At 44.6% G+C, this 24422-nt stretch overlaps 2 protein-coding genes across 15 annotated transcripts in view; one reads left to right on the top strand and one right to left on the bottom strand.

The window, feature by feature from the left end:
• The window catches only part of LOC138741299 (CTP synthase 1-like), a 55217-nt gene extending 47400 nt beyond the window's left edge, over nucleotides 1-7817 (top strand). Inside the window, exons 21-23 of one of the 4 annotated variants that reach the window (XR_011343441.1) lie at nucleotides 594-671; nucleotides 746-3018; nucleotides 6579-7817. The gene's annotated coding sequence lies outside the window, so the exon portion shown is untranslated. Of the gene's footprint in view, nucleotides 1-593; nucleotides 5468-6578 lie in introns of those variants that run through there. The other 3 variants (XR_011343440.1, XR_011343439.1, XM_069895147.1) reach the window with 3 other exon arrangements.
• Nucleotides 7818-9570: 1753 nt separating this feature from the next.
• LOC138741300 (schlafen-like protein 1) lies at nucleotides 9571-24418 on the bottom strand. Of its 11 annotated transcripts, none has more exons than XM_069895152.1 (6): nucleotides 24282-24378; nucleotides 19957-20446; nucleotides 19582-19719; nucleotides 14525-15158; nucleotides 12933-13016; nucleotides 9781-9868 (listed from the first exon to the last, which is right to left on the bottom strand). In XM_069895152.1, exons 2-5 carry the CDS (start codon nucleotides 20290-20292, stop codon nucleotides 12934-12936), a joined length of 1191 nt encoding a protein of 396 aa, XP_069751253.1. In that variant the 5' UTR covers nucleotides 20293-20446; nucleotides 24282-24378; the 3' UTR covers nucleotides 9781-9868; nucleotide 12933. The 11 variants fall into 11 exon arrangements, with proteins under 11 accessions (XP_069751251.1, XP_069751250.1, XP_069751252.1 ...); XM_069895158.1 differs by having other exon boundaries at nucleotides 14600-15158; XM_069895153.1 differs by lacking the exon at nucleotides 12933-13016 and adding an exon at nucleotides 12620-12684 and having other exon boundaries at nucleotides 9803-9868.
• Between the last annotated feature and the right edge of the window lie 4 nt (nucleotides 24419-24422).

The raw sequence follows: 24422 nt of genomic DNA, 5'->3' as shown, positions 1-24422 counted from the left end.
CATCCATGAGCAATCTATTTGAGTCTGAGAATAGCAGGGAAGAAACTATCGTTGAATCTGGAAGTTCTTGCTTTCTGGTTTTTGCCTGGCAGATGGGAGAAAGAATTGTGACCAGGGTGGGATGGGACCTTTAATATGTTGGCAGTGGGGGGCATAGGATGCCACAGATGCTCTGTGGTTAATAAAGGATTACTTAAGGTGGGGGAAAGAAATGGGTAAGAACCACTGGTATAGACTGAGTGGAAGTTGGTTTATTTGATGGCCTAGACTGCATTCACATCTCAGCAGCAGCTTGCGGTCTTGGGCAGAGCAGTTCCTGTGGCAAAATCAGTCAAGTTTATTGTCATCTAATTATTGTACAAGTACAACTTTGATGAAACAGCGTTCTCTGATCCTTGATGCCAAACATGGAGGCAGATAACAAGACAAATATTTTATCCATAAATACCACTAAATATTGTGTAAATAAGAGTCTCAGATGGTTAATGTGAGCAGTTCCTTTGGTCGTTCAGCATTCTCACTGCCTGAGGGAAGAAGCTGTTCCTCAGCCTGGTGGTGCTAGCTCTGATCCTCCTGTATCTCTTCCCCAACAGGAGCAGCTGAAAGATACTGTGTGCAGGGTGGAAGGGGTCCTCACTGATTTTGCATGACTTCTTCAGACAACGATCACAGTAGGTCACGTCGATTGTGGGGGTGGGGGGAGACTCTAGTGATCCTCCCTGACCTCTGATCCATTTCTCTGCAGCAACCATACCACACTGTGATGCAGCTGGTCTGGACGCTCTTGATAGAGGATGACATAATGGTAGCCTCGCCTGTTTCAGTCTTATCAGAAAATGCAGTCACAGTTGCACCATCTTGACAAGTGAGGAAATGTTAAGTGTCCACTATAGGTCACTAGTTAAGTGATCTCCAAGGAACTTTGTGCTCTCTACTACAGAGTTGTTGATGTGTAGTGGAGGGTGGTCATTCCTGATCCTCCTGAAGTCCACAATCAATCATCTCCTTCATCTTGTCCACATTGAAGCTCAGGTTGTTATTCTCACAAGACTTTCCACCTCTTCCCTGCAGCTGGACACCAAGCTCTCTGAGGGGCATTTGCCAGTCTCCTGGACAAGTGGCAGGCCTGTGATACAAGGAGGCTTCTCACTGCCACTGTGTGACTTGGTTTAGTCTGAGCATTTTCTTGGCCACCTGCCATCCAGGAAGGACTCTTCGATCATCTGGTGTTTCCACTAGCCCTGTACTCCCCTCTGTCATTTCCACTCTAGGTAAAAAAAGGTGCCCCCACCCCCAGCTCCCTTTAGAATCTTTTTCTACTCACCTTTGAGGATGTGACAAAGAGGGTGGACTTGGGAGAGCCAGTGGATGTGGTGTATTTGGACTTCCAGAAGGCCTTTGATAAGGTACCGCACGGGAGACTAGTGGGCAAGATCAGGGAGCATGGTATTGGAGGTAAGGTGGATAGGAAATTGGTTAAGAAATAGGAAACAAAGGGTTGGGGTAAGCGGGTCTTTTTCAGGATGGCAGGATGTGACGAGTGGAGTGCCGCAGGGATCGGTATTGGGTCCTCAGTTGTTTGTAATTTATGTAAATGATTTGGATGAGGGGATTATTAATAACTTGAGCAAATTTGCAGATGACACGAAACTGGGTGGCGGTGTGAGGAGGATGTCAGGAAAATGCAGAGGGACTTGGACAGGTTGGGGGAGTGGGCTGCTGAATGGAAGATGACGTTCAATGTAAGCAAATGTGAGGTTATCCATTTTGGGGGCAATAATAGGAAAGCTGAGTATTATTTAAATGGAGACAAGCTAGGGAGTGGGGAGGAGCAAATGGATCTGGGAGTACTTGTTCACCGGTCACTGAAGACTAGCATGCAGGTTCAGAAAGCTGTGAAGAAGGCAAATAGCATGTTGGCTTTCATAAAGAGAGGATTGGAGTATAGGAACAGAGACGCCCTTCTGCAGTTGTACAGGGCCCTGGTGAGACCCTACCTGGAGTATTGTGTCCAGTTCTGGTCTCCAATTTTGAGGAAGGACATACTAGCTATAGAGGGTGTGCAGCGCAGATTTACAAGGTTAGTTCCAGGGATGGCGGGGTTGACATATGCTGAAAGGCTAGAAAAACTGGACTTGTATCCGATGGAGTTTAGAAGGATGAGGGGGGACATGATTGAGGTATACAAAATTATCAGGGGGATAGACAGGGTGAAGTCGGATTACTTGTTCTCAATGATGGGGGAGATGAGGACTAGAGGGCATAGTTTAAGAATACAGGGTAGGCTCTTTAGGACGGAGATGAGAAAACATTTTTTTACCCAGAGAAGTGTGAATCTGTGGAATGCTCTGCCACAGAGGGTGGTAGAGGCAGATTCGCTGATTATGTTCAAAAGAGAGTTAGATAAGACTCTAGTGGGCAAAGGAGTTAAGGGTTATGGGGATAAGGCTGGAAAGGGGTACTGATGGTAGTGATCAGCCATGATCTGTAAAATGGCGGTGCTGGCTCGACGGGCCGAAGGGCCTACTCCAGCTCCTATTGTCTATTGTCTATTGAATCTGTGTTCTCTAGATTTATGCACTCATAGCAGGGGAAAACGACTGTGGCCTTGCGCTCCCTAATTTTCTTAAAATCTCTCTAAAGTGATCCCTCGTCTTCATACATTCCAGGAACAAAAGTCCCAACCTTCTTGATGTCCACCAGTCCTCTTAACATTTTTGTGCATCTTTTCTGTCCTTTTCCAGCATGGTTAGTATAGCGGTTAGCATAACCCTGTTACAGCAGGTTTGAATCCGGCATTGTGGAGTTTATACCTTCTTCACTTGTCTGCGTGGGTTTTCCCCGGGATCGCTGGTTTCCTCTAAATGTTCAAAAAAGTACTGGGGTTGTCAGTTAATTGGGTGGCATGGACCAGAAGGGCCTGTTACTGTACTGCAAGTCTAATTTTTTTTTTTAATTCCCCATAGCTGGGCAACCAGAACCTTGTACAGTACTCCAAACGTGGTCGCACATTGCCTTGTAAGTTGAAACCTGGTGTCCCAGTGTTACTGTACAGACTGATTCCGAGGATTCAGATCTGTGATGGAGAAGGAATATTTAATGTATTTGTTAAAACATTACATGACCGTCTCTTCAATCTGAGGTGCCTGCAAGCTCACACCAAGACACAAGAGCAACTTGTCCGTGAACTACTCTTTGCAGACGATGCTGCTTTAGTTGCCCATTCAGAGCCAGTTCTCCAGTGCTTGACGTCCTGTTTTGCGGAAACTGCCAAAATGTTTGGCCTGGAAGTCAGCCTGAAGAAAACTGAGGTCCTCCATCAGCCAGCTCCCCACCATGACTACCAGCCCCCCGACATCTCCATCGGGCACACAAAACTCAAAACGGTCAACCAGTTTACCTATCTCGGCTGCACCATTTCATCAGATGCAAGGATCGACAGCGAGATAGACAACAGACTCGCCAAGGCAAATAGTGCCTTTGGAAGACTACACAAGAGTCTGGAAAAACAACCAACTGAAAAACCTCACAAAGATAAGCGTATACAGAGCCGTTGTCATACCCACACTCCTGTTCGGCTTCGAATCATGGGTCCTCTACCGGCATCACCTACGGCTCCTAGAACGCTTCCACCAGCGTTGTCTCCGCTCCATCCTCAACATTTATTGGAGTGACTTCATCCCTAACATCGAATTACTCGAGATGGCAGAGGCCGACAGCATCGAATCCACGCTGTTGAAGATCCAACTGCGCTGGGTAGGTCACGTCTCCAGAATGGAGGACCATCGCCTTCCCAAGATCGTGTTATATGGCGAGCTCTCCACTGGCCACCGAGACAGAGGTGCACCAAAGAAGAGGTACAAGGACTGCCTAAAGAAATCTCTTGGTGCCTGCCACATTGACCACCGCCAGTGGGCTGATATCGCCTCAAACCGTGCATCTTGGCGCCTCACAGTTCGGCGGGCAGCAACCTCCTTTAAAGAAGACCGCAGAGCCCACCTCACTGACAAAAGACAAAGGAGGAAAAACCCAACACCCAACCCCAACCAACAAATTTTCCCCTGCAACCGTGACTGCCTGTCCTGCATCGGACTTGTCAGCCACAAACGAGCCTGAGGCTGATGTGGACATTTACCCCTCCATAAATCTTCGTCCGCGAAGCCAAGCCAAAGAGAGAGAGAGACATGACCACAAGTTAAAATAGTAAAAGTTCAATTAAATAAACTGAGCATCCAGAAATAAATCGATGTGAACTGATCACTGAAGGCACTTTCAGGTGGTCAAAATCCCCCGAAGTAAAGCCGCATTTTATGCCCATATGCGGCTGTCGGGAGGCCACTTGAAAGGACAGGAAGCGCGTGCGAGGCGAACTGAGTAACCCGGCACGTGAATGCAGCCGCCTGAAAGCGGCTGCTAAGGAGATGCCAATCAGCTGGCGAACACTTGACAGCCCCCCCTCCCAGCTTCCCCTGCCCCCCCCGGTGCAAGGCTTTGGAAGCAGGGGAAGCAGGCACGGGCTGTCCCCATATTGATCCCATTTCCCTCTCTCCCCACAGCCCTGTAGCAGGCTGCACAGTATGGGGACTGATAAAGACCTGTGGGGAGAGAGCGGGGCAGTGGGATCAGCTTGGGGATGTCCCCGCGCTGGCTATCCCAGCTCTGACAGTCAGCCATCCCAACCCTGACAGCCTGAAGGGACAGGAGCCGGAGTGCGCTCCGAGGTGCCTCCCGTGAAGCTGTCCCTTTCAGGTGGCCAGCGCTGCCACCTAAATGACCATTCCACAGGTCTGAATCCGCTTCTGCAGGCGCCTTCTTGGCGGAGAATGCACCTGAAGAAGCCTTGAGTGAGCTCACATCCTTTGACAGAAGCCCCACCTTGATGATGGATGGACTCAGAAGATCAGGAAGTCCACAGCACTGATCACAATCCAGTCCATCTTTTTTTTTAATTTTTTTATTTTGACCAAAATACACACAAACATTTCCCCTTTTTTGAAGAGTGATTTACAGCTCAGATTTTACAGTCAAACTATTTTCAAGGCTGCACTCCTAATCTCTACAGACATTTATCTAACACATGCCAAAGTTATCTGGCTAGAAAAATGCATCACAATAAAGCACGAAACAAGCTGTTCTGCTCCCCAATTAAACGTAATCTACAGGCCTCAAGATGTTTTTTTCAAACACATCTGCATTCTTCAGACAAGCTGTTATTTTCCTTTCGCTGGCCTGATCTCAAGGCTTGAAAACAATTACATTTTGATCACTTTTATTCCTTCCATTATTTCCAGCTCCTGCAATCAAACCTCAACTTGGGCCCTCGAGCTCTCAGATTTCTTGTCAGAGTAAATGCATACAACCCTGGGCTTCTTTTTTTCTGTAGGCCAAGCAGAATTACCACTTGTTGGAAGGGTGGGAAAAAAAACTACACAAATAAAGAAATGTAAACAAGCTGCAATACAGAGCCCGTGGGGGGTTGGTGGGGGGGGGGGGGGGGGGAACGACACGAAAAGTGCAAAAGTGCCCTGAACAGTGCCTCGTGCCTTAAAACTTGAAAGTCCAGATGCTGTGATTGTCATGAACCTTGTGAAGAAGGTACAGTACCTTGAAGGGCCCAGGGCCAAATATCTACCTCCTGTGGATGCTGTGAGACCTCCAGAACTTCTGCCAAATGCCTTTTTCATCACTGTCTCCCCGCATAGTCACTTTCCATGAACTACAGATATGTATTCCGAGGTCTTCATTCTACAATGCTTTCCAGGGCCTCAATCCCACCAATCTGCATCCATCACCCTCACACCAACCAGACCAGTGGGATCCTTGTGAACTAAGTGTTTGTCAATTCATAATATAACCACTGGTTTACATGCATTTGCCATTCCTCAGCCCAATTTGTGGTTTGCTACAGGGCTGTGGGGAGAGAGTAACAACCTGAATCTCAACATAAACAAGATGAAGATGTCTCGCTGTTTTCAAGGTGATCCAGAGCTGAGTGGGGAGCCAGCGTTCCTGCATCTGCTGTGGAGCGATTGTGACGATAGGTGAATTGCAGTGGGTCCAGATCTCTCCTTAATTACATGTTAATTATGTCCATGACCAACCTCTCGAAGCATTTCATCACAGTAGTGCAACTGGGCCATAGTCGTTGAGGAACTCACACTTCTTGGGCACCAGGACGATTGAGGCCCTTTTGAAGCAGGTGGAAGCCTCTGACTGCAGCAATGAGAGGTTGAAAATATCTGAACACTCCAGCTAGTTGATTGTCGCATATTTTCATTACCAGGTACGCTTTCACCTCGGAAACAACATATACATCCGGTTGCTCTTCATTTGACTTCATTATTTCCTTATTGCTGGTCAAGAAGCTACATACTCTGGGCCTCTGCAACTGGACCCTTGACTTCCTCATCAGAAGACCACAGTCAGGGCAAATTAGAAACAACGTCTCCTCCTCACTGATTATCAACACAGGCACTGTGTGGTTACCCACTGCTCTACTCATTATACACCCATGATGGTGTGGCCAGGCACAATTCCAGTGGTATTTACAAATTTGCTGATAACACATTTTTTTGCAGAATCACAGCAATGAGGAAGCTTACAGGAGGGAGATTCATCAGCTTGTTGAGTGGTGTCACGCCAACAACCTTGCACTCAACATTAACAAAACCAAGGAGATGATTGTGGACTTCAGGAAGAAATAAGTCCTCATCGAGGGCTCAGAGGTGGAGAGGGTCAAGAACTTCATATTCCTGGGTTATCAACACTCTTAGGATCTGTCCTGAAGCCTCCAAGTTGATGTAATCAAGAAGAAGGCTCACCAGCGGCTAGACTTTATGAGGTGTTTGAGGAGATTCAGTAGGCCATTGAAGACTCTCAAAAACCTTACAGGTGTACCGTGGTGAGCATTCTGGCTGGTTGCATCACTGATACGGAAGTGCCAATGATCTGGACAAGAAAAAACATTCCTCAGTGGGTTAACTTGGCCTACGACATCACAGGAATCAGACTTCACCCCATCGAGAACCTCTACAAGAGGCAGTTTCTTAAAAAAGGCAGCCTCTATCCTCAAAGAGCCTCACCACCCAGGCCATGCCCTCTTCACTCGGCGACCTTTGGGGAAAAAGGTACTGGAGCTTGATGATGAGCACCCAATGGCAGAAGGACAGCTTCTTCCCCACTGCCATCAGATTCCTGAATGATCAATGAACCAAAGACACTGCCTTACTTTGACTTTTTATGCATTATTATTTTTATTTATTGTTGTAAGGTGGATTATATGAATGTTTGCCCTATGATGCTGTCGCAAAAGGAAGAATTTCATGACTTTCTCTTAACAATAAATTCTGATCGTTTATTTATGAGATGATGTCTTTTCAGAGGATTAATGTGAACCTCCCCTTAACACACTAATGGACTGTACTGTGGGAACTCGACATCATTTTGCACTATGTTAGCTGTAAATATTTATAATGTGTCTATCTTTTGTATTTTTGATCTCTTTCCAATTTAATTTTGTGGATACTATTGATCTTTATGAAGAAACTGTTTGCCCCTGTACACTGTATATGACAACAAACTCTTTCCTTATCAGCTTTGCATTATTGTCCTTTAAGATTTGACCCCTATGACCACAACTTCATCAGCCACCCACCACCACACATCTCACATTGGGGGGGGGGCGGGGAGAGAGCTGGTCAGAAGAAGTGGGGGCAGAGCTGCTCCCTTTCTCCTGAACCACAAGAGTGGCCAGATCATGCCCCTCCACCATCAGATTTCTGAAAGGACAATGAACCACAGACACTAACTACATTTTGTTTTCTCTTTTTGCACTAATTATTTATTTTTAAATAGTGTATTTACAGACCGGTAATTTATAGCAATTTTGCACCCATAATGCACAGTACTACTGCCGCTAAACAAATCTCGTGACAAGTTCATGCCAGTGATTTTGATTCGTGTGCCATTTCTGCTTAACATTCCTGAGACTTCAAAGTTAACATTCCCTCACATCGCAGAGCAATCTGATGATAGCAAGGGTTATGTTTTGGGTCCTTTTTAAAAATGCTACACTGATAGATTAAATGGCCTGTGCATTAAACTAGAGCTGATCACAGGGTGTCCAACCATTCAGACACTGGTACCTTTGATCCAGTGCAGAGATGTGATGTTGGTGCTGGTGACAGCAGCTCTTGGCGAAGTCCAGCAGGTGTTTGTTTCTGGGGGCTCCTGGTGAACAGTCAGCGGCGCAATTATTTTCAGTGCTTCGAACTGCCAGAAGATCGAGTGGGAGAGAAAGGGTCGATGTTTGGATCAGAACTCTTCGCCAAGTGTTGATGGTCTGAATGCCCGAGAGCTCGATTCTGTTGGCTTTTGGTAAAAGTATGTGAACATCTGATCATGAACCCGTAGCAGCTTCTAGTCCACAACAACTCCAGTAAACCTGCAACAATACAAGTCAGTTAAGGCTGTCACCAGTGCAGGGGACGTTAAATGGGGAGGAGAAAGATTGAAGCATCAATGACAAGCATGAAATCTATTTCTGGGTGTTTTTACTCCCTATTATCGTAGCCTAACTGTGACTATGTACCAAGACAACTGAATAACATGGGGATGAATGAAAGAGTGACAGAGGAGACCTGAGAAGCAATATGTCCCCTTACTCCTAGGATAGTGTCGTCGAGTTCTACTGCACCTTCAGCACAAATTGTCCATGCTGATTGAACCAATCCCCTCTCCCTGCCTTCGCAACAAATTCCTCTCAATTTCCCATTCGTATTTAAACAATCCAATTAACTTTGAAACAACTACTTTCTTGAGCAGCTTGTTCCACATATCCACCACCTTTGCGCAGGAAAAAGTACTCCTCGGGGCCTTGTTAAATCTTTCCCTTCTCAACTTAATGTTACAAAAGTTCCCTCCATTCCATTGATCTCAGCATGAAGCCTGGTTAAGTTGACCTGTTACACATCCTGCTGCCTAGGCAACATACACATGGAGCCATCACACCCCAGACGCACTCTCTCCTCTCTCCTCCCTTCGAGAAGGCTCAGGAGTGCGAAAGTGTGCATCATCAGTGTTAAGGACAGATTCTTTCCCTGGAGGCAACAGGCTCCTGAATGAATCCCACAACAGTACTCTCAAGCTGCCCCTGCCTGGTTAATGGATCTTTTTATTTTACTCTAACTCCGTACTCTGTAAATTATGTTCTACTTTATATGCCTGTACAAACGTTAAAACTAATCTGTTAGATTGCTCGCAGAAAAATCCTTCTCATTATACGTGCTAAAATGTGACAAGTAAACTTAATCTAGGCCATCATGATCTTATTAAACTCTATAAGTTACCTCCTCAGCCTTCTACACTTCAGAGAGAAAAATCCCGGCCTCTGAAAAAATGTCCTAGTCCTGGCAACATTCTTATGAATCTTTTCTACACCTTTTGCAGCTTAATAATATTCCTATCGCTAGGTGGCCAGAACTGTGAACAGTCCAAGTGCAGTCTCACCCATATCTTGTGCACATGGTAACTGTTTGCTGCATTCTCTCCACATTAACCTCTTGAGGCCTATTGAGAATTTCAGGGCTGGAGCAGAGCTTTTATTAAACCAGCATTTGCAAACTGCTTGTTTGATGACTGGTGCCTGGTTCAATTTTCCACTGGGAAAACCTCCTCGAGGTTGTCAGATAACGCAGCAGAGGTTCGGCAAGCCGACCCGGTCGGAGTGCATGGCCTGCAGCTCTTGTTGCAGCTGCTGCAGCTCGTGGATGCACTGCTGCTGTTGGCGAAGCTCTTCCTGCAGCCGATGTTCCTCCTTAACTAAGGTGTCAATGGTATCCTGCAGCTTCTTTATTTCCACTGTCCATTTCTTGGGAGAAAGAGAAAGAGAACAAATAGTGTGTGTGACCACATTGAATGGAGACCATTTGACCACAGACATAGGATCAGAAATAGGCTATTTAGCCCATCGAGACTGCTCCGCCATCCAATCATGAGCTCATCCACTTTCCCACTCAGCCCCACTGCCCAGCCTTCTCTCTAAAACCTTTGATGCCCTGGCTAATCAAGAATCTATCAATCTCTGTCTTAAATAACTCACAACCACCTGTGGCAAGAAATCCCACATTTTTGCCACCCTCTGGCTGAAGAAATTCCTATTCATTTCTGTTCTAAATGGACGTCCTTCAATCCTGAAGTTGTGCCCGCCATGGGAGACAACTATGCCTTTCAACATTCAAAATGCTTCAATGAGATCCCCCCTCCCTCCCCCCCCCCCCCCCCCCACCAATTCTCATAAATTCTAATGAATACAGGCCAAGAGCTGTCAAATGCTGCTCATATGATAACCCTTTAATTCCCGGAATCATCCTAATAAACCTCCTTTGTACCCTCTCTAATGTTGGCAGGGTTGGCGTAGCAGTTAGCTCAAGGCCTTTACAGTGCCAGTGATTTTCAAATCCCACGCTGTCCGTAGGGAGTTTGTACATTCTCCCTATGTCTGCATGGGTTTCCTCCCAACATTTGAAACATACTGGGGGGTGTAGGTTAATGGGCAGCACAGACTCGTGGGCTAAAACAGCCTGTGACCATGCTGCATGTCAAAAATAAATCTATTCTTAAGTGAGGAGCCCAAAACTGCTCACAATAATAGGTCTGCTCATCATTGGCTCAATGACTGAATCTAGCAGCATTGCCCTCTATTCCCTGTTCCCCTCGATCTGAATTCCATTAGTTTCATTGACAAAGGAGAGTGGTGCAGGAAGCAGTCACTCCCCTCACATGTGCAGAGAGACCTGGGAACAAGTGTGCATGGATTGCATAATGTTAGTTTGCAGGTGCATCAGGTAATCCAGAAGGCAGAAGGATTGCATACAAGAGCAAGAAAGGTTTATTGCAACTGTATAGGGTACTGATGAGGCCACACCTGGAGTATTGCATCCTAATGAGAAACGATATGTTAGAAGAGGAGACTGACCAGGCAGATTTTGGAAATAAAGGAGTTACCTTATGAGGAGAGATTGAAGTAGCCAGACTATAAAACTTTTAGTGTAGAGGTTAGAGCAACACTGTTTACAACATCAGTGACCAGGCTTCGTTTTGGGCGCTGTCTGTAAGGAGCTTGTACGTTCTCCTCGTGTCTGCGTGAGTTTCCTCCGGGTGCTCAAGTTTCCTCCCACCCTCCAAAAACATACTGGGAGTTATAGGTCAATTGGGTGTCATTGGATATGCAGCGCAGCATGTTCAAATTTAAATTTAAAAAATACTTTCGGGGAATGATGAGGAAGATAAAGAAGAGAGATTATTGTTGTAGAGTGAAAGCTCTGGGCTGAAGTAACATGGTTTTGGTTAGAGTGAACAGCAAAGAACAGGTTGTGTTGCCGGGAAGATGCAGCTTAGGTGAACTTTGTGATATGGACTGCAGAAAGGTGAAAAGATGCCCCTGCAGGTCAGAAAGGCATTTGCTCACAATCTTTGTGAGCTTGGAGATTTTGACTGCCCTCAACACTGCTTGAAATACGAAAAATATCGGTCATGAAATATTGTCTCACATTTTTAATCTTTCTGAATTAGCAACAGGGGTGTGCCCCTGGCCTTTCTAACCTCAGCCATTCACCTAGATCACAGCTGATGGTTCACCTCTGTCTCACCTCCTTACACCATCCCCTGATTCCTTTTATGTCCAGAAACAAGGGGAAGGTCCATGTGGTTTTGACCAGTGCAACGATGAAGAGATGAGAACTGAGAGAAACTTCCCAGAAAATCATGAACATTGCCAACATGAGTTAGGATAATGCTGTTCTCAGCAAAGCCTCTGGCCCCCCAAAAAAACTTTACGTATAGAGTCATACAGCACAGTAAAAGCATTACCAGTGGCCACTCATTTCATTTCCCTGCCCAATTCCCTTGTTGACACATCTGTCCATGGTCTGATGGACTCCTGCTCTGAGACCACCCACAAATTGGAGGAACAACACATTTTCCATCTGGGCACCCTCCAACCTGATGGGATTATCATCGATCTCTCCGGTTTCTGTTAGCCCCTCCCCCTTCTTTCCCAATGTCTCCTTTCCTCTAGCTCGCTCGCTCTCTCTCCCCCTTTCCCTCTGTCTCCTTCACACCAGATCTGCATTTACAACGCCAATCACCCTCCCCCAATCAATTCTAATTTTTTCCTCTCTGCCATCCTCTTCTCCATATCCAATTAGCACCTTTTGTCTGTTGATCTGTACTACTCCCGCTGTCCTGTTGATCCGTATTATTCCCTATGTCCTGTTGATCCATACTACTCCCACTGCCCTGTTGATCCGTACTTCTCCCACTGCCCTGATGATCCGTACTTCTCCCGTTGCCTTATTGATCCGTACTTCTCCCGCCGCCCTGTTGATCCGTACTTCTCCCGCTGCCCTGTTGATCCATACTTCTCCCCCTGTCCTGTTGATCTGTACTACTCCTGCTGTCCTGTTGATCCGTACTACTCCCGCTTTCCTCTTGATCTGTACTATTCCCGCTGTCCTGATGATCTGTACTACTCCCGCTGTCCTTTCTTTTCTTTCAGGGGGTTGCCTACTTGTTACTCGTACCGTGAGAAAGTCTCAGGCCCAAAGTAATATATCTTTACCTCCCACAGACATCATGAGACCTGTTGAGTTCCTCCAATGTATGTTTTTACTTCCATCACTGCGTCTACAGATGACAAAAAGAGGACACTCGACCACTGTGTCAAAAACTGGCCCTTTGCCCATCTAAACAAATCCCTTTTAGCCTCGTTAGAACTGTATCTGTCTACGTTGCTTACATTATATTCCTGACTGCCTCTTAAGCTTAGTAATATCTGATCCCACCACCTCCTCCCAGTCAGTTCCAGATATCAACCACTCTCTGTTTAAAAAAAGAGTACCCCTCAGATCCCCTTTCAATCTCCTTCCTCTCACCTCAGTCTATATCCTCTTGTTTTTGAAATCCAGCCCCAGGCAAAAGATTTGACCACCCTAATTTGCAAATTGCATTTATATCAGCTGCAAAATTCAAAATATATTGGATTTTAGCATCATATAAATTATGTAAAATATTTTGATATTTGCTTCTACATTAATTTTAAGTTTTGATCCCATCATCGTTCCTCATACTATAAAGAGTTAATTCAAAGCTGTACCTTCCCTTTCTGGTTTGAGAAAATTCTTTAATACAATTGGCTGTTCCACCTGCCCTGATGACATCACATCTGCTGGTCAACCAGGACTCGCTTTGAATAGTAGCCTCCATGATCGTTTACTTCGGTGACAATACCATGACTACACTATTGGTCACCAAGACCACAGTAGGATTATAGGCCAGAGACAGGCAGAGCAATGGCAGGTGGAGATTAATGCTGACAAGTATGGGGTGTTGCACATTGGGAGGTCAAATATTAGGGCAGAGTATACTGTTAATGGCAGGACCCCCATAAGTATTGACGTACAGAGGGATCTGAGGGTCCAGGTCCATAACTCATTGGAAGTGACCACACAAGTAGATCAGGTGGCAAAGAAGATGTTGGCCATACTTATCTTCATTGGCCTGAGCACTAAGAATAAAAGCAAGGAGGGTAAGACTGGCTAGTTAGCACTTAGAATTGAGTGCATTTCTGGTTGTCTCATTATCGGAAGGATGTAAAGGCTTTGCAAAGTGTAATATAGAGGTTTACCAGGATGTTTCCCAGTTTAAAGGGTATGAGTTATGGAGAGAAATTGAACAAATGTGGGGTGTTTTCTCTGGATCATAAGGGAAGACCTGATTGAATTTTAGAAAATTATAAGGCTGACAGTCAGAATTTTTGTCCCAGGGTAAAGGTATCTTACACACACTAATGCAGACATTCTCAATGGGGACCTTATGCGCCCCCCCCCCGCCCCCCCCCCCCCCCGCCCCCCGCCCCCCCACCAGGCCATAGCCTTGTTTTCTTTTCATCTCGTGACCTTAATTCTTTTGCTATGTAGTTGGTAGCAGGGAAGCATGGAAGTAACCAAGACTTGACTGCATCACAGGGAGGGGAGGCCCATAAGCGTTCAGCCAAAGTCCTTGGCGGGGAGGGGAGGGGGGGCATAGCTGGAAAAAAGGTTGAGAATTGCTGCTCTAGGGATGTGTTTCATGTGAGGGAGGCAAGTTTAAAGGAGATGTGTGGGGCATTTTATTTTCAACAGAGTGGTGGGTGCCTGGAACAGGCTGCCAGGAGTATCTGTGGAAGCAGATACAATAGGAGTCTTTAAAAGGCTTCTAGATACACAAGAATATTAAGGGAATGGAGGAATATTTATCATGTGCAAGATTTTAGTTTGATTTGGACCTCATGTGAGCCAAAGGGCCTGTACTGTGCTGCACTGTTCGACATTTCTGTGCAAAATCCAGTGCACTTTTCTTTCAAGTAACACAGAGACAAACTCGTGGCCACCAGAATGATAGCACCTTCCTCGTGACATGGTTTGGAAGGCTGATGCGATTGATACCTGTCTGCACCATTCCTGAATGGAACTTCCTGATAACGGACCTTGGACACTGCCATCCCTGCGTATGTACACTTCACCTTGGTCAGTTTCATACAGTAAAACCTCGCCTTCCTTACTGGGAGCGTGGACAGTTAATCTCATGACCTTTAGAAACATCCCAGTGTCCCCATCCCTGATGACCGGAAGGAAGGTGATGGAGTAGGAATTTGGGAAGAGTGGCGGTTTGAAGCCCTTCAGGATCGAGTCTATCAGCAGTCTAACCCGGTCTTCATCCTTGTGGTTGCATTCCACACCACACACAGTGCCATCATCGTTCACACCCACAAAAAGACTGCCACCTTCGCTGTTCAGAAAGGCACAGACGTATCTCCGAACATGGTTCTTCAGGGTCACGTTCAGGTACTCTCCACCCCCTCGCTTAAACTCAACGTTCCTGGTTTCACTTCCGAGCAGCGCTCCATAGAATAAGCGCTCCTGTCCGGCGATCTCCCCACCGATTATGGCGCTGTCTGACTTTGTCCCAATTAGGGGGGTGGTTAAGTGGTCGGTGATGTTTGCCAGCTGGATGGATTTTCCTGCGGGGCCTCCCAATGTTTCCTGACTTTGCTCCAGTCTCTTCCTGTCCTTTTGTGGTTGACTGTGGTCTTCCAGTTTGAGTGGTTCCGCAGAACTGCTCTGGGAATAATCAAAGTGCACAAGTAAGTTCCTGCCTATTCCCAGGAACTTGTTTAAATAAGTTCAAGTTTATTTGTCATCAGATTGCACAAGTACAACCCATCAAAAGTATTCTCTGGTCCACGGTACAGAACAAGGAAAACACAGATACAGACATAACACACATACAGACTAATGATACATAGACACAGAACCTATATACTGTAAAACCTCAGTATCCAGCACCTATGCGGATTAGTGGATGTCAGATAAGTTAATCTGCTGGTTACTTGAGGCTGTGTGTTGTGTGATTGGCAAACTGACCACTAGATGGTGTACCAATTTTAAACTTCCAGATTTTTTACCTATTTACTTTTTGCGATTTTCTTGACGGTTACTTGAATTCTGGATAAAGGGATTTTACTGTACTTATATTAAAATAAATATTATTAATAAATTGTAGAGCCACAGGGTGTTCTTTTTAGCAGTTCCAGATATCGAGCTTTATGGGCCATTGTTCGAACAATACTGAAACTTACTTATTCAATGTTCAGGGAATGAATGTACACAATGAAATAACACAAATCAGTAGCACTTCAGGGTAAATTTCACTCCCACTTGTTACAGAGGCAGAAGCAAAGAGAAGCCTGTTTAAGTATTACTGTAACCAGTGCAGAAGAGAAACTGGGGTTTACTCATTCTTAAAGGCGAGTACTGTTGCAATGTTTAAGACTCACTTGGACGGAAACATGGACAGGATGGGTTCACAGGGATGTGGGCCAAATGCAGGCAGGTGGGACTAGTTGGGTGGGACATTTTGATCAGAGTAGGCAAGTTGGGCTGAAGACCCTGTTTCCACACTGTCCAACTCTATAGCTCCTTTTCCACTGGCATCCCAGGTCATTGGCTGTGCGGTGTTCCGGGATAGGAAGCCCTTTATGCTGTTTCCACTGGGCCACCAATTGCTTTTCCATTAAACACAACTCATCCCCGGGATCAGCTGGATACCTTCAACTGGAAATGGCTGACTTGCTGCTGTCCTTTTTCCACTGGTTTTGTCAGCCAACGCCGGGGATATGAGTAGGGGTTATGACGGTTAATGCCCGGTGTGAAATTACGTCATTTTATGTCGACATTCAGACAGTGTTCCTTTTCCATTGGACCCTGTCCCAATAAATTCCCAGTTAATTTCTGGGTCAGGGTGCCAGAGGAAAAGGGGTTTTTGGATTTAGCTTTTATTCATTCAAAGAATGTAGGTGCCAATACTGCCCATCCAAAATTTCCCCAAATAATAGAAACATCTGAAAAGGTCGGTGAATCAGGTTGGGTCGTAGTGAGTAAACTGACCATCAGTGTGATTACTGCTTCTCGTAGTGATTTTGCCACATGTTAATGGTGGTTTTTAGTTGATTGTGTTTTGTGTCTTGCAATGTTATAGTTTTAAATAAAGTTTGTATATTGAAAAATAAATCAAACAGAGTGAAGGTCCATCATGTAGTTTAATGTCTGTGATTATTGATTCTATTTGAATTATATGTCACAGAGACGTAAATTCTGCTGCTGCAGGAGGATGGGAAATCTTATTTCCAAATATCAGAACCTGTCTCTGGATATTGACTGACAATGTAACTACCTAATGACTACTGCCGAATACCATTAACTTCTACTGTGATTAAATTCTTTGAGAGCTGGGAATGGCCAGAATTAACATGTATCTAAGAAAAGATCTGGACCCGCTGCAATTCACCTATCGTCACAATCGCTCCACAGCAGATGCAATATCGCTGGCTCTCCAATCAGCTCTAGATCACCTCAAAAACAGCAATTCGTACGTATGGTTGCTCTTCATCGACTACAGCTCAGCCTTCAATACCATTATTCCCTCAGTGCTGGTCAACAAACTACAAACTCTAGGCCTCTGTACCCCTCTCTGCAACTGGATCTTTGACATTCTCATCGGAAGACCACAGTCAATATGAATTGAAAACATCTCTTCCTCACTGATCATTAACACAGGTGCACCCCTAGGATAAGTGCTCAGCCCACTGCTCTACTCATTATACACCCATGACTGTGTTGCTAGATACAATCCAATGCCATCTACAAGTTTGCTGATGACACCACAGTTGTCGGCAGAATCACAAACGGCAATGAGGAAAAGTACAGGAGGGAGATAGATCAGCTCGTTGAATGGTGGAATGACCACAACTTTGGGCTCAACGTTAGCAAAACCAAGGAGATGATTGTGGACTTCAGGAGGAAGTCAGAGGAACATGATCCAGTCCTTATCGCAGGGTCATTAGTGGAGAGGGTCAAGAACATCAAACTCATAGGTGTCAAAATCTCTGAGGATCTGTCCTGGAGCCTCCACGTTGATACAATCACCAAGAAGGCTCGCCAGCAGCTATACTTTGTGAGGTGTCTGACGAGATTTGGTACGTCACCGAAAACTCTAGAAAACCTCTACAGGTGTACTGTGGAGAGCATTCTGGTGGTTACATCACTGCCTGGTATGGAAGCGACAACTCTCAGGACAAGATTAAAATCCAGAGGGTTGTTAACTCCACCTGCGACATCACAGGCACCAGACTCCACTCCATCGAGGACATCTACATGAGGCAGTGTATTGGAAGATGAAAATTTTAAAAAAGAGTACTGAACCATTACACAATTCCAATAAGGAGCTAGAAGCCCCTCGAGTAAAACAAATTAGAAATGAAGACCATGCAGAACTAGATTAGAATAAAACATTACCCACCTCCAACCCACCTGATGTGGTTGACTGAAATGGCCAATCGAGCCTCTCAGTTGTGTTATCAATGCCACTACATTTAAATTGAAAGGATACAACTGGACAATCTAAATGTATCTAGTCACTGAAATCTAGTCTTAAAAAATCAGCCTCTGTCCTCAAAGACCCCCACCACCCAGGCCATGCCCTCTTCACTCTGCAACCATCAGGAAAAAGTTACAGGAGCCTAAATACGAGCACTCAACAGCACAAGGACAGCTTCTTTCCCGCTTCCATCAGATTCCTGAATAATCAATTAATCAAAGACACTGCCTTACTTTTCATGCACTACTATTTCAATTTTTGATAGTATTGTTGTAAGATGGTTATATGAATGTTTGGACTATGACGCTGCCACAAATCACTGAATTTCATGACTTGTCCATGGCAATAAATTCTGATTCATTTACTGAGGTCCCCTCCACTGCTTCAATGGGCAGCAAATTCCACAGATTCACCACCCTCAGGGAAAAGCAGTTCCTCTTCATTTCCATTTTAAATCTACTAACCTGGATCTTGAGGCTATGCCCCCTAGTTCTGGTCTCCCCCACTAGTGGAAACAATTACCTACCTCTATGTATGTCCTATATTTCACAAGAACATAAGCATGATTATTATGTAATCCAATATTTTTTTTAAAAATGCTAAAAATATTAACAGGGAATGCTGCAATTTGATCTTGCCTGATCTGCTGAGAGTTTCCAGCATTTTCTGTTTATATTTTTAACATTAAATATATCTATTCTGGATCTGCCTGTTTGTCAGAACTTTGACACGCCGTTTCAGCTTCTTTCTGTTTGAATTTTCTCCTCAGACCATCTGAGGTATTATTGGAGCCAATCCCTGCTTCCATTTGGTACTCGTTTATTCTCTAGGGATGAGGGAGTCATTACAATGGTTCACCAATTGTGTTCACAGAACGTCTTGTTAACAAGGTCTGATTCGGATGGAAGCAGAAATAAAACCCTTAAAATAACCCATTGACACATTTACGAGATAGTTAGGACATAAGATATAAAGTATGAATAGGAACTGAACTGAATTGTTTAACACCATGTGTACCAATACATGATTCTTATTTTTGTCACTGTTATGGCAGCAGACCAAGAGCGTTTGAAATCTGGGAAAGCAGCAGATCAGCTCAGTGGGAGAACACACCCCTCCCAGCCAAGAAGAGGAAGCCCGGGAGAGGACCATTTAGGGTGGGAGACCACAACAGAGGACCAAAGCAGTGGGAGAACACATGCCTCCCAGCCGAGTTAGGGTGGACAGCCAGCGCCTGTTTTCCAAGACAGGAATAGCAAACACTAGAGGGCATGTGTACAAAGTGAAGGGAGGGTAGTCTTGGGGAGACATCAGGGGTATGCTTTTTACTGTGAGAGTTGTGGGTGCCAGGGATGCCTTGCCAGGGATGGTGGTGGAGGCTGAAACATTGGGGGCATTTAAGAAACTCTTAAGCCCCTTTCACACTTGCAACCCAGTAAATCGGCCATTCAGTGACCGGGATAAGAATGGGAGTTTGGCCTTTCACACTAGACCGCTCCTCAATGGGACACTGAATGTTTTCACACTTGCAAGGGTTCATCCCCAGAATTTGGCCTGTTCTACCTTTAATAGAAAGTGCCCGAATGCAATTGCTCATTTCACACTTACTAGGGGTTGAGGCCAGCAATCCCCAGCATGAGATGATGTCATCGGATGCTGGCGTTGAGCACATTTTACTTTCACACTTGCCACTTTAAAGGCTGATTGGCGTTCGATTCCTGGGATTACTGGCAAATGTGAAATGGGCTTGAGGCACGTGGATGGAAGAAAAATAATAGAGGGTTATGAGGTATAGAGGGTTTAATACTTTTTAAAAAAAAAAGGAATATATGATTCAGCACAACATTGAAGGAGAAATGACATTCCAAAGCATTTTTAACCAATCGAGCACATTTTAAATGTGGGCACTGCTGTAATGCAGAGGAACATTTCTGGTGACTCAAATAAAAAACAAAGCAAATAGAAGCCTGAAATTTCCCTTACCTTGTCGAATGTGTATTCTGGAAAGTCCCTGATATCTTTGGCTACTTTTAATGTTTTCCCTTTAACTACTAATCCCTTCATCTCACTCTGCTCCAAAATGGCAGGATCTTGTAGATGTTTCAAGACATTTTGAACTTCATCTTCTGTTTTCAACCGTATAAACGCATGGGCTCGTTTGTGCTTCTTGAAGACTTCTATGTTACGGCGTTGCAGGACAATGTCAATTGCAGCGAGTAAATCTTTCAATTTGTAGCTCAGCAACTCCTTGGAGTAATCTGGATTTAAGTTGCCCACAAAGAGAGACAAGCAAGGAGCTCTGACATTGTCATCATCCATTGCTCTACCAAAAAAGCATCTTATGGATTGGGTTGAGGTTGGAGGAGACCCTTACATGGTTGGTGCTCTACATGATGTTTCCATTGTCCCACAGATCTGAAGGTAAAAATACCTTGCTGAGACTTTCCCTCAATTAAGGGCAGAAATTCTCTCCCTGAAAGAGATTATGCAGAATGCAGACAGGTCAAGAAGTAATAACACAGAGTGCCACTTCCATTCTCAGCTCTTACAATCACAACAACTTTACAACATTACCACCATCATAGGTGTGAAGTAATGTATTCTGAGACATCCACTGAGGTGGGAAGAGATAAAAGAGGACGTGGGTTAAAGGTGAAAGGGGAGAACTTTAGGGGGATCATTAGGGAGAAATTCTTCACACAGTGGTGGGAGTGTGGAATGAGCTGCCAATTGAAGTGGTGAATACAGGCTCAATTTTAACATTTAAGAAGAATTTGGACAGGTACATGGATGGGAGGGGTGTGGTGGACTATGGACTGGGTGCAAGTCAGGCATGATAATAGTTTGGCTCAGACTTGAAGAGCCTGTTTCTGTGCTGCAATGTTCCATGGTTTAACCAAATAAAAAAATGTGTACAGTATATTGGCAGGGACCTCAGGAATGTACACATACAGAGGGACCTTGGGGTGCAGGTTCATAGGTCTCTGAAAATGGAGCAGTGAGGAAGGAATCCGACTTGCATGTTTCATAAACTCAATGCCCTGAACATCAGTCTTTATCATTTTAGGCAACCCCATCTCTATCTGTTCCCATTCATCCTATCTACATTCATTCCTAGTTTTAAGTTCAAGTTATCTGATTGTACAAGTGCAACCTGACGAAACCACGTTTTCTGGTCCTCAGAGCAAAACATGCAAAGAACCAGGCATAAAACACATATAGACAAATAGTACATACGCAGGACAAAAATACATATATATAAATAAACAAACCTCTCATTTTCTCTCTAATTTCTCCCCCCCCCCCCAACACACACACACAGTGGCCACTCCTGTTCCATCCTCCTCTCCTACCTGTCCAGTCCTGCATCATCCCTTAGCACCTCCCAGCTTCTTCCCTCTCCTTTTCCCTTGATATACTAGCTAAGACCTCTTCCTTAGTATCCAGAAAGGGTCCCGATGCAAAACATTGACTCATGTTTGGGTTGGATCTGGCTTGAAAATAGTCCTGGTCTGTGGCCTTGGTTTAGATTGGATGTGGGTGGGGTTGATTTAGGTTTTTAAACTTCTGCATATGGAGACTTCTAATAATGATCCTCCTTTAAGGATTTTGGTGAACCAGGAGGCAATCCAATTAGTATTGATATTACTTATTATTTTCAAATGTATTCAATGTGGCCATTTCTTGATTAGCAATTGAGATTTGGCTGCTGGAAAATTAGATTAGATTCAACTTTATTGTCATTGAGCCAATGAAATACAAATTAGCATCCAACCAGGAGTTTAAAAAAATAGTGCTATGTACAAATAACCACGTTATTAAAAACATGCACATTCAGCAAGCAAACAATTGTAAAAGTACTGACAGTCCAATGTGAGTGCAGTAGCACTCAGCACTGTGATTTAAGGTTCAGAAAGTTCACAAGCTCTGGGGGGAAAAAGGCTCTTCTTAAACCTGCTGGTTCGAGATCAAAGGTCCTTATAGCGCATATTTTATTAGACTAAAATTCTTAAATTGAGAAGGACAGGAGAAATATTTAGTTGTTCTTTCTGTACAGTATATTTCTATGGGCAAAGAGTTAGAATGCATAACAGATTTTAAAATCAAAGATTTAAATCAATGGTGTTATTAGGAGAATTCATAAATCGGGGACTCACTATAAATTTAATAAATTCTTGTATTTTAGATCAAAAATCAAGATTTCTGGATTATAGGCAGAGTATAACAATAACTAGAAAATTGAATCCTTCACTTTGGAACTCTACCCATTTATAGAACATGGTGGAGCATTGAAACAGGTCTTTGAGTCCACGAGTCTGTGCCTAACATGGTAAAACTCTTGCACATGATAAATATTCCTCCATTTCCTTCCCATTCATTCATCTCGAAGCCTCATAAATGCTACTGTTGCATCTGGTTCCCAGCACCCACCAATCACCTATTGGAATTCTTTGTAGAAGTGACAAGCAGGCCTGGATAAGAGATGCAGTGGATGTTGTATATTTGGATTTTGAGAAGGCATTTGGCAAGGTAACTAGATAAGAGCCCATCGTACAACAGGAAACATACTGATATGGGTCGAGCACTGGCTGATTGGCAGGAAGCAGAGAGTTGATATACAAAGATCATATTCTGATTGGCTGCCTGTTGCCAGTTGTAATCCACAGGGGCCACTTCTTCTTATGTTGCTTATTAATGATTTGGATTGTGGAATTAATGATTTTGTAGCCAAATTTGAAGATGATACGAAGGTAGTTGGGGAGCTGGTAGTCCAAGGTCTGGAGAATGGAGGCTGCAGAAGGACTTACAAAGAATGGAAGAATGGGCAGAGGTGGCAAATTAAATAGAATGTTGGAAAGTGTATGGTCATGCACTTGGGCAGAAAAAATAAACAGGCAGACTATTTTTTTTAAATGGGGAGAAATTTGAAAATACCTAGATGCAAAGGGACCTGGGAGTCTTTGTGCAGGATAGCCTGAAGGTAAACATGCAGGTTGAGTCGGTGGTAAAGAAGGCAAATGCAATGCTGGCATTCATTTCAAGGGGAATAGAATATAAGAGCAAGGATGTGTTGTTGAGGCTTGATAAGGCAGTGGAGTTTTCTGAGCAGTTTTGGGTTCCTCATTTATTAAAAAAATGTGGTGACAATGGAGAAGATTCAAAGAAGGGTTCACAAGGATGATTCCGGAAATTAAAGGGTGACATGAGAAGCCCCTGACAGCTCAAATGTTGAAAGGTATGGACAGAGTAGATGTGGAAAGGTTGTTTCCCATGGTGGGAGCGTCTAAGATAAAAGGGCTCAACTTCAAGATTGAAGGGCGTCTGCTGAGAACAGAATTTCTTCAGCCAGAGGGCAGTGAATCTGTTGCAATTTGTTGGCACAAACAGTTGTGGAGGCCAGGTCATTGTGTGTGTTTATGGAAGAGATGGATAGGCTCCTGATTAACCAGGGCATCAAAGGTTCTGGGCAGTGGGGCTGAGTAGGAAAACGGATCAGCTCATGATGAAATGGCAGGGCAGGCTGGATGGACCCGTGTTGTTCAAGGCGTTGGGAGCAGAAGATGTTCACAGGCAGGCTCTATTTCTGCTTCTATATCTTATGGTCTTTAAAAAAAAAACAATTGTCCCTCATGTCCTCTCGTTCACTTTAAACGCACGATTCCTCTTATTTTATGCCTTTAACCTGGGGTAAGGATTCTGAACGTCTATCCCACCTATGGCCCAAAATATGCTGGGGTTTGTTTTTCTCATTTCAGTTTAGTTTCAGTTCGATTTTAAATTGCTTCAAGATTCTCCTGTATCAGCCGCAGGAGACGGGAACTCGCGTCTTCGTAGGGTTAAACGAGAAAGTCTGCGGGAAGTCTGTGCAACCCCAGGGCTGGAGAAACTCAGCAGGTCACACTTCTGGGGAAGTGCCAACGTTTCGGTCCTGAGCCCTTCATCAAGGCACAGTCCAGCTCTCTCTACCCAACAGCCTAGCGGGCGACCAACAAGGCAGCAGACGCTGGAACCTGGACAAAACCCAAACGGCTGGAGACACTCAGCGTCAGTGGGACAGAAGAGAGATATCCAATGAAGATTCTCCAGCCCAGCATCCAAAGTCGGTCTCAGAGACCTAACCCTTGCACCAAAACAAAACTTGCTTTCTGCTTTTAAACTCAATGAGAACCCTTTGGAAGGAAAAATTATATATGTGTGTGTGTGTGTGTGTTTTTTAAAATAAGAAACCAGGGATGAGTTAAACTAGACCACGGAGATGGTCATTGATGGGAGAGAGTGGCAGGTCGCCACATCTCACACCAGCTCACCTGCCTGGATGGTGGGCTATTGCGGAGAAAATTCCAGACATACCTTGATCATGGGTGTTTTCTTCCAGTGACTGTGAATGATTTCAGTAAAAGCTGTGCCGGTGACCTGATGTAATAAAGGGTCTAAGGTGTGATGCAAAG

This window comes from Narcine bancroftii, chromosome 8 (assembly GCF_036971445.1).
Source record: "Narcine bancroftii isolate sNarBan1 chromosome 8, sNarBan1.hap1, whole genome shotgun sequence".
Lineage (NCBI taxonomy): Eukaryota > Metazoa > Chordata > Chondrichthyes > Torpediniformes > Narcinidae > Narcine > Narcine bancroftii.
This window is presented reverse-complemented; position numbering and strand designations above follow the sequence as displayed.

Coding starts and splice junctions, on each gene's coding strand:
- LOC138741300 (XM_069895150.1), bottom strand. CDS start 20,292: ATGGATGATGACAATGTCAGAGCTCCTTGCTTGTCTCTCTTTGTGGGC. Junction 15,159..19,581: donor ATTGCTGGCCTCAACCCCTA/GTAAGTGTGAAA, acceptor GATTATTCCCAG/AGCAGTTCTGCGGAACCACT. Junction 9,869..14,483: donor TTCAGGAATGGTGCAGACAG/GTATCAATCGCA, acceptor CTTTCTCCCAAG/AAATGGACAGTGGAAATAAA.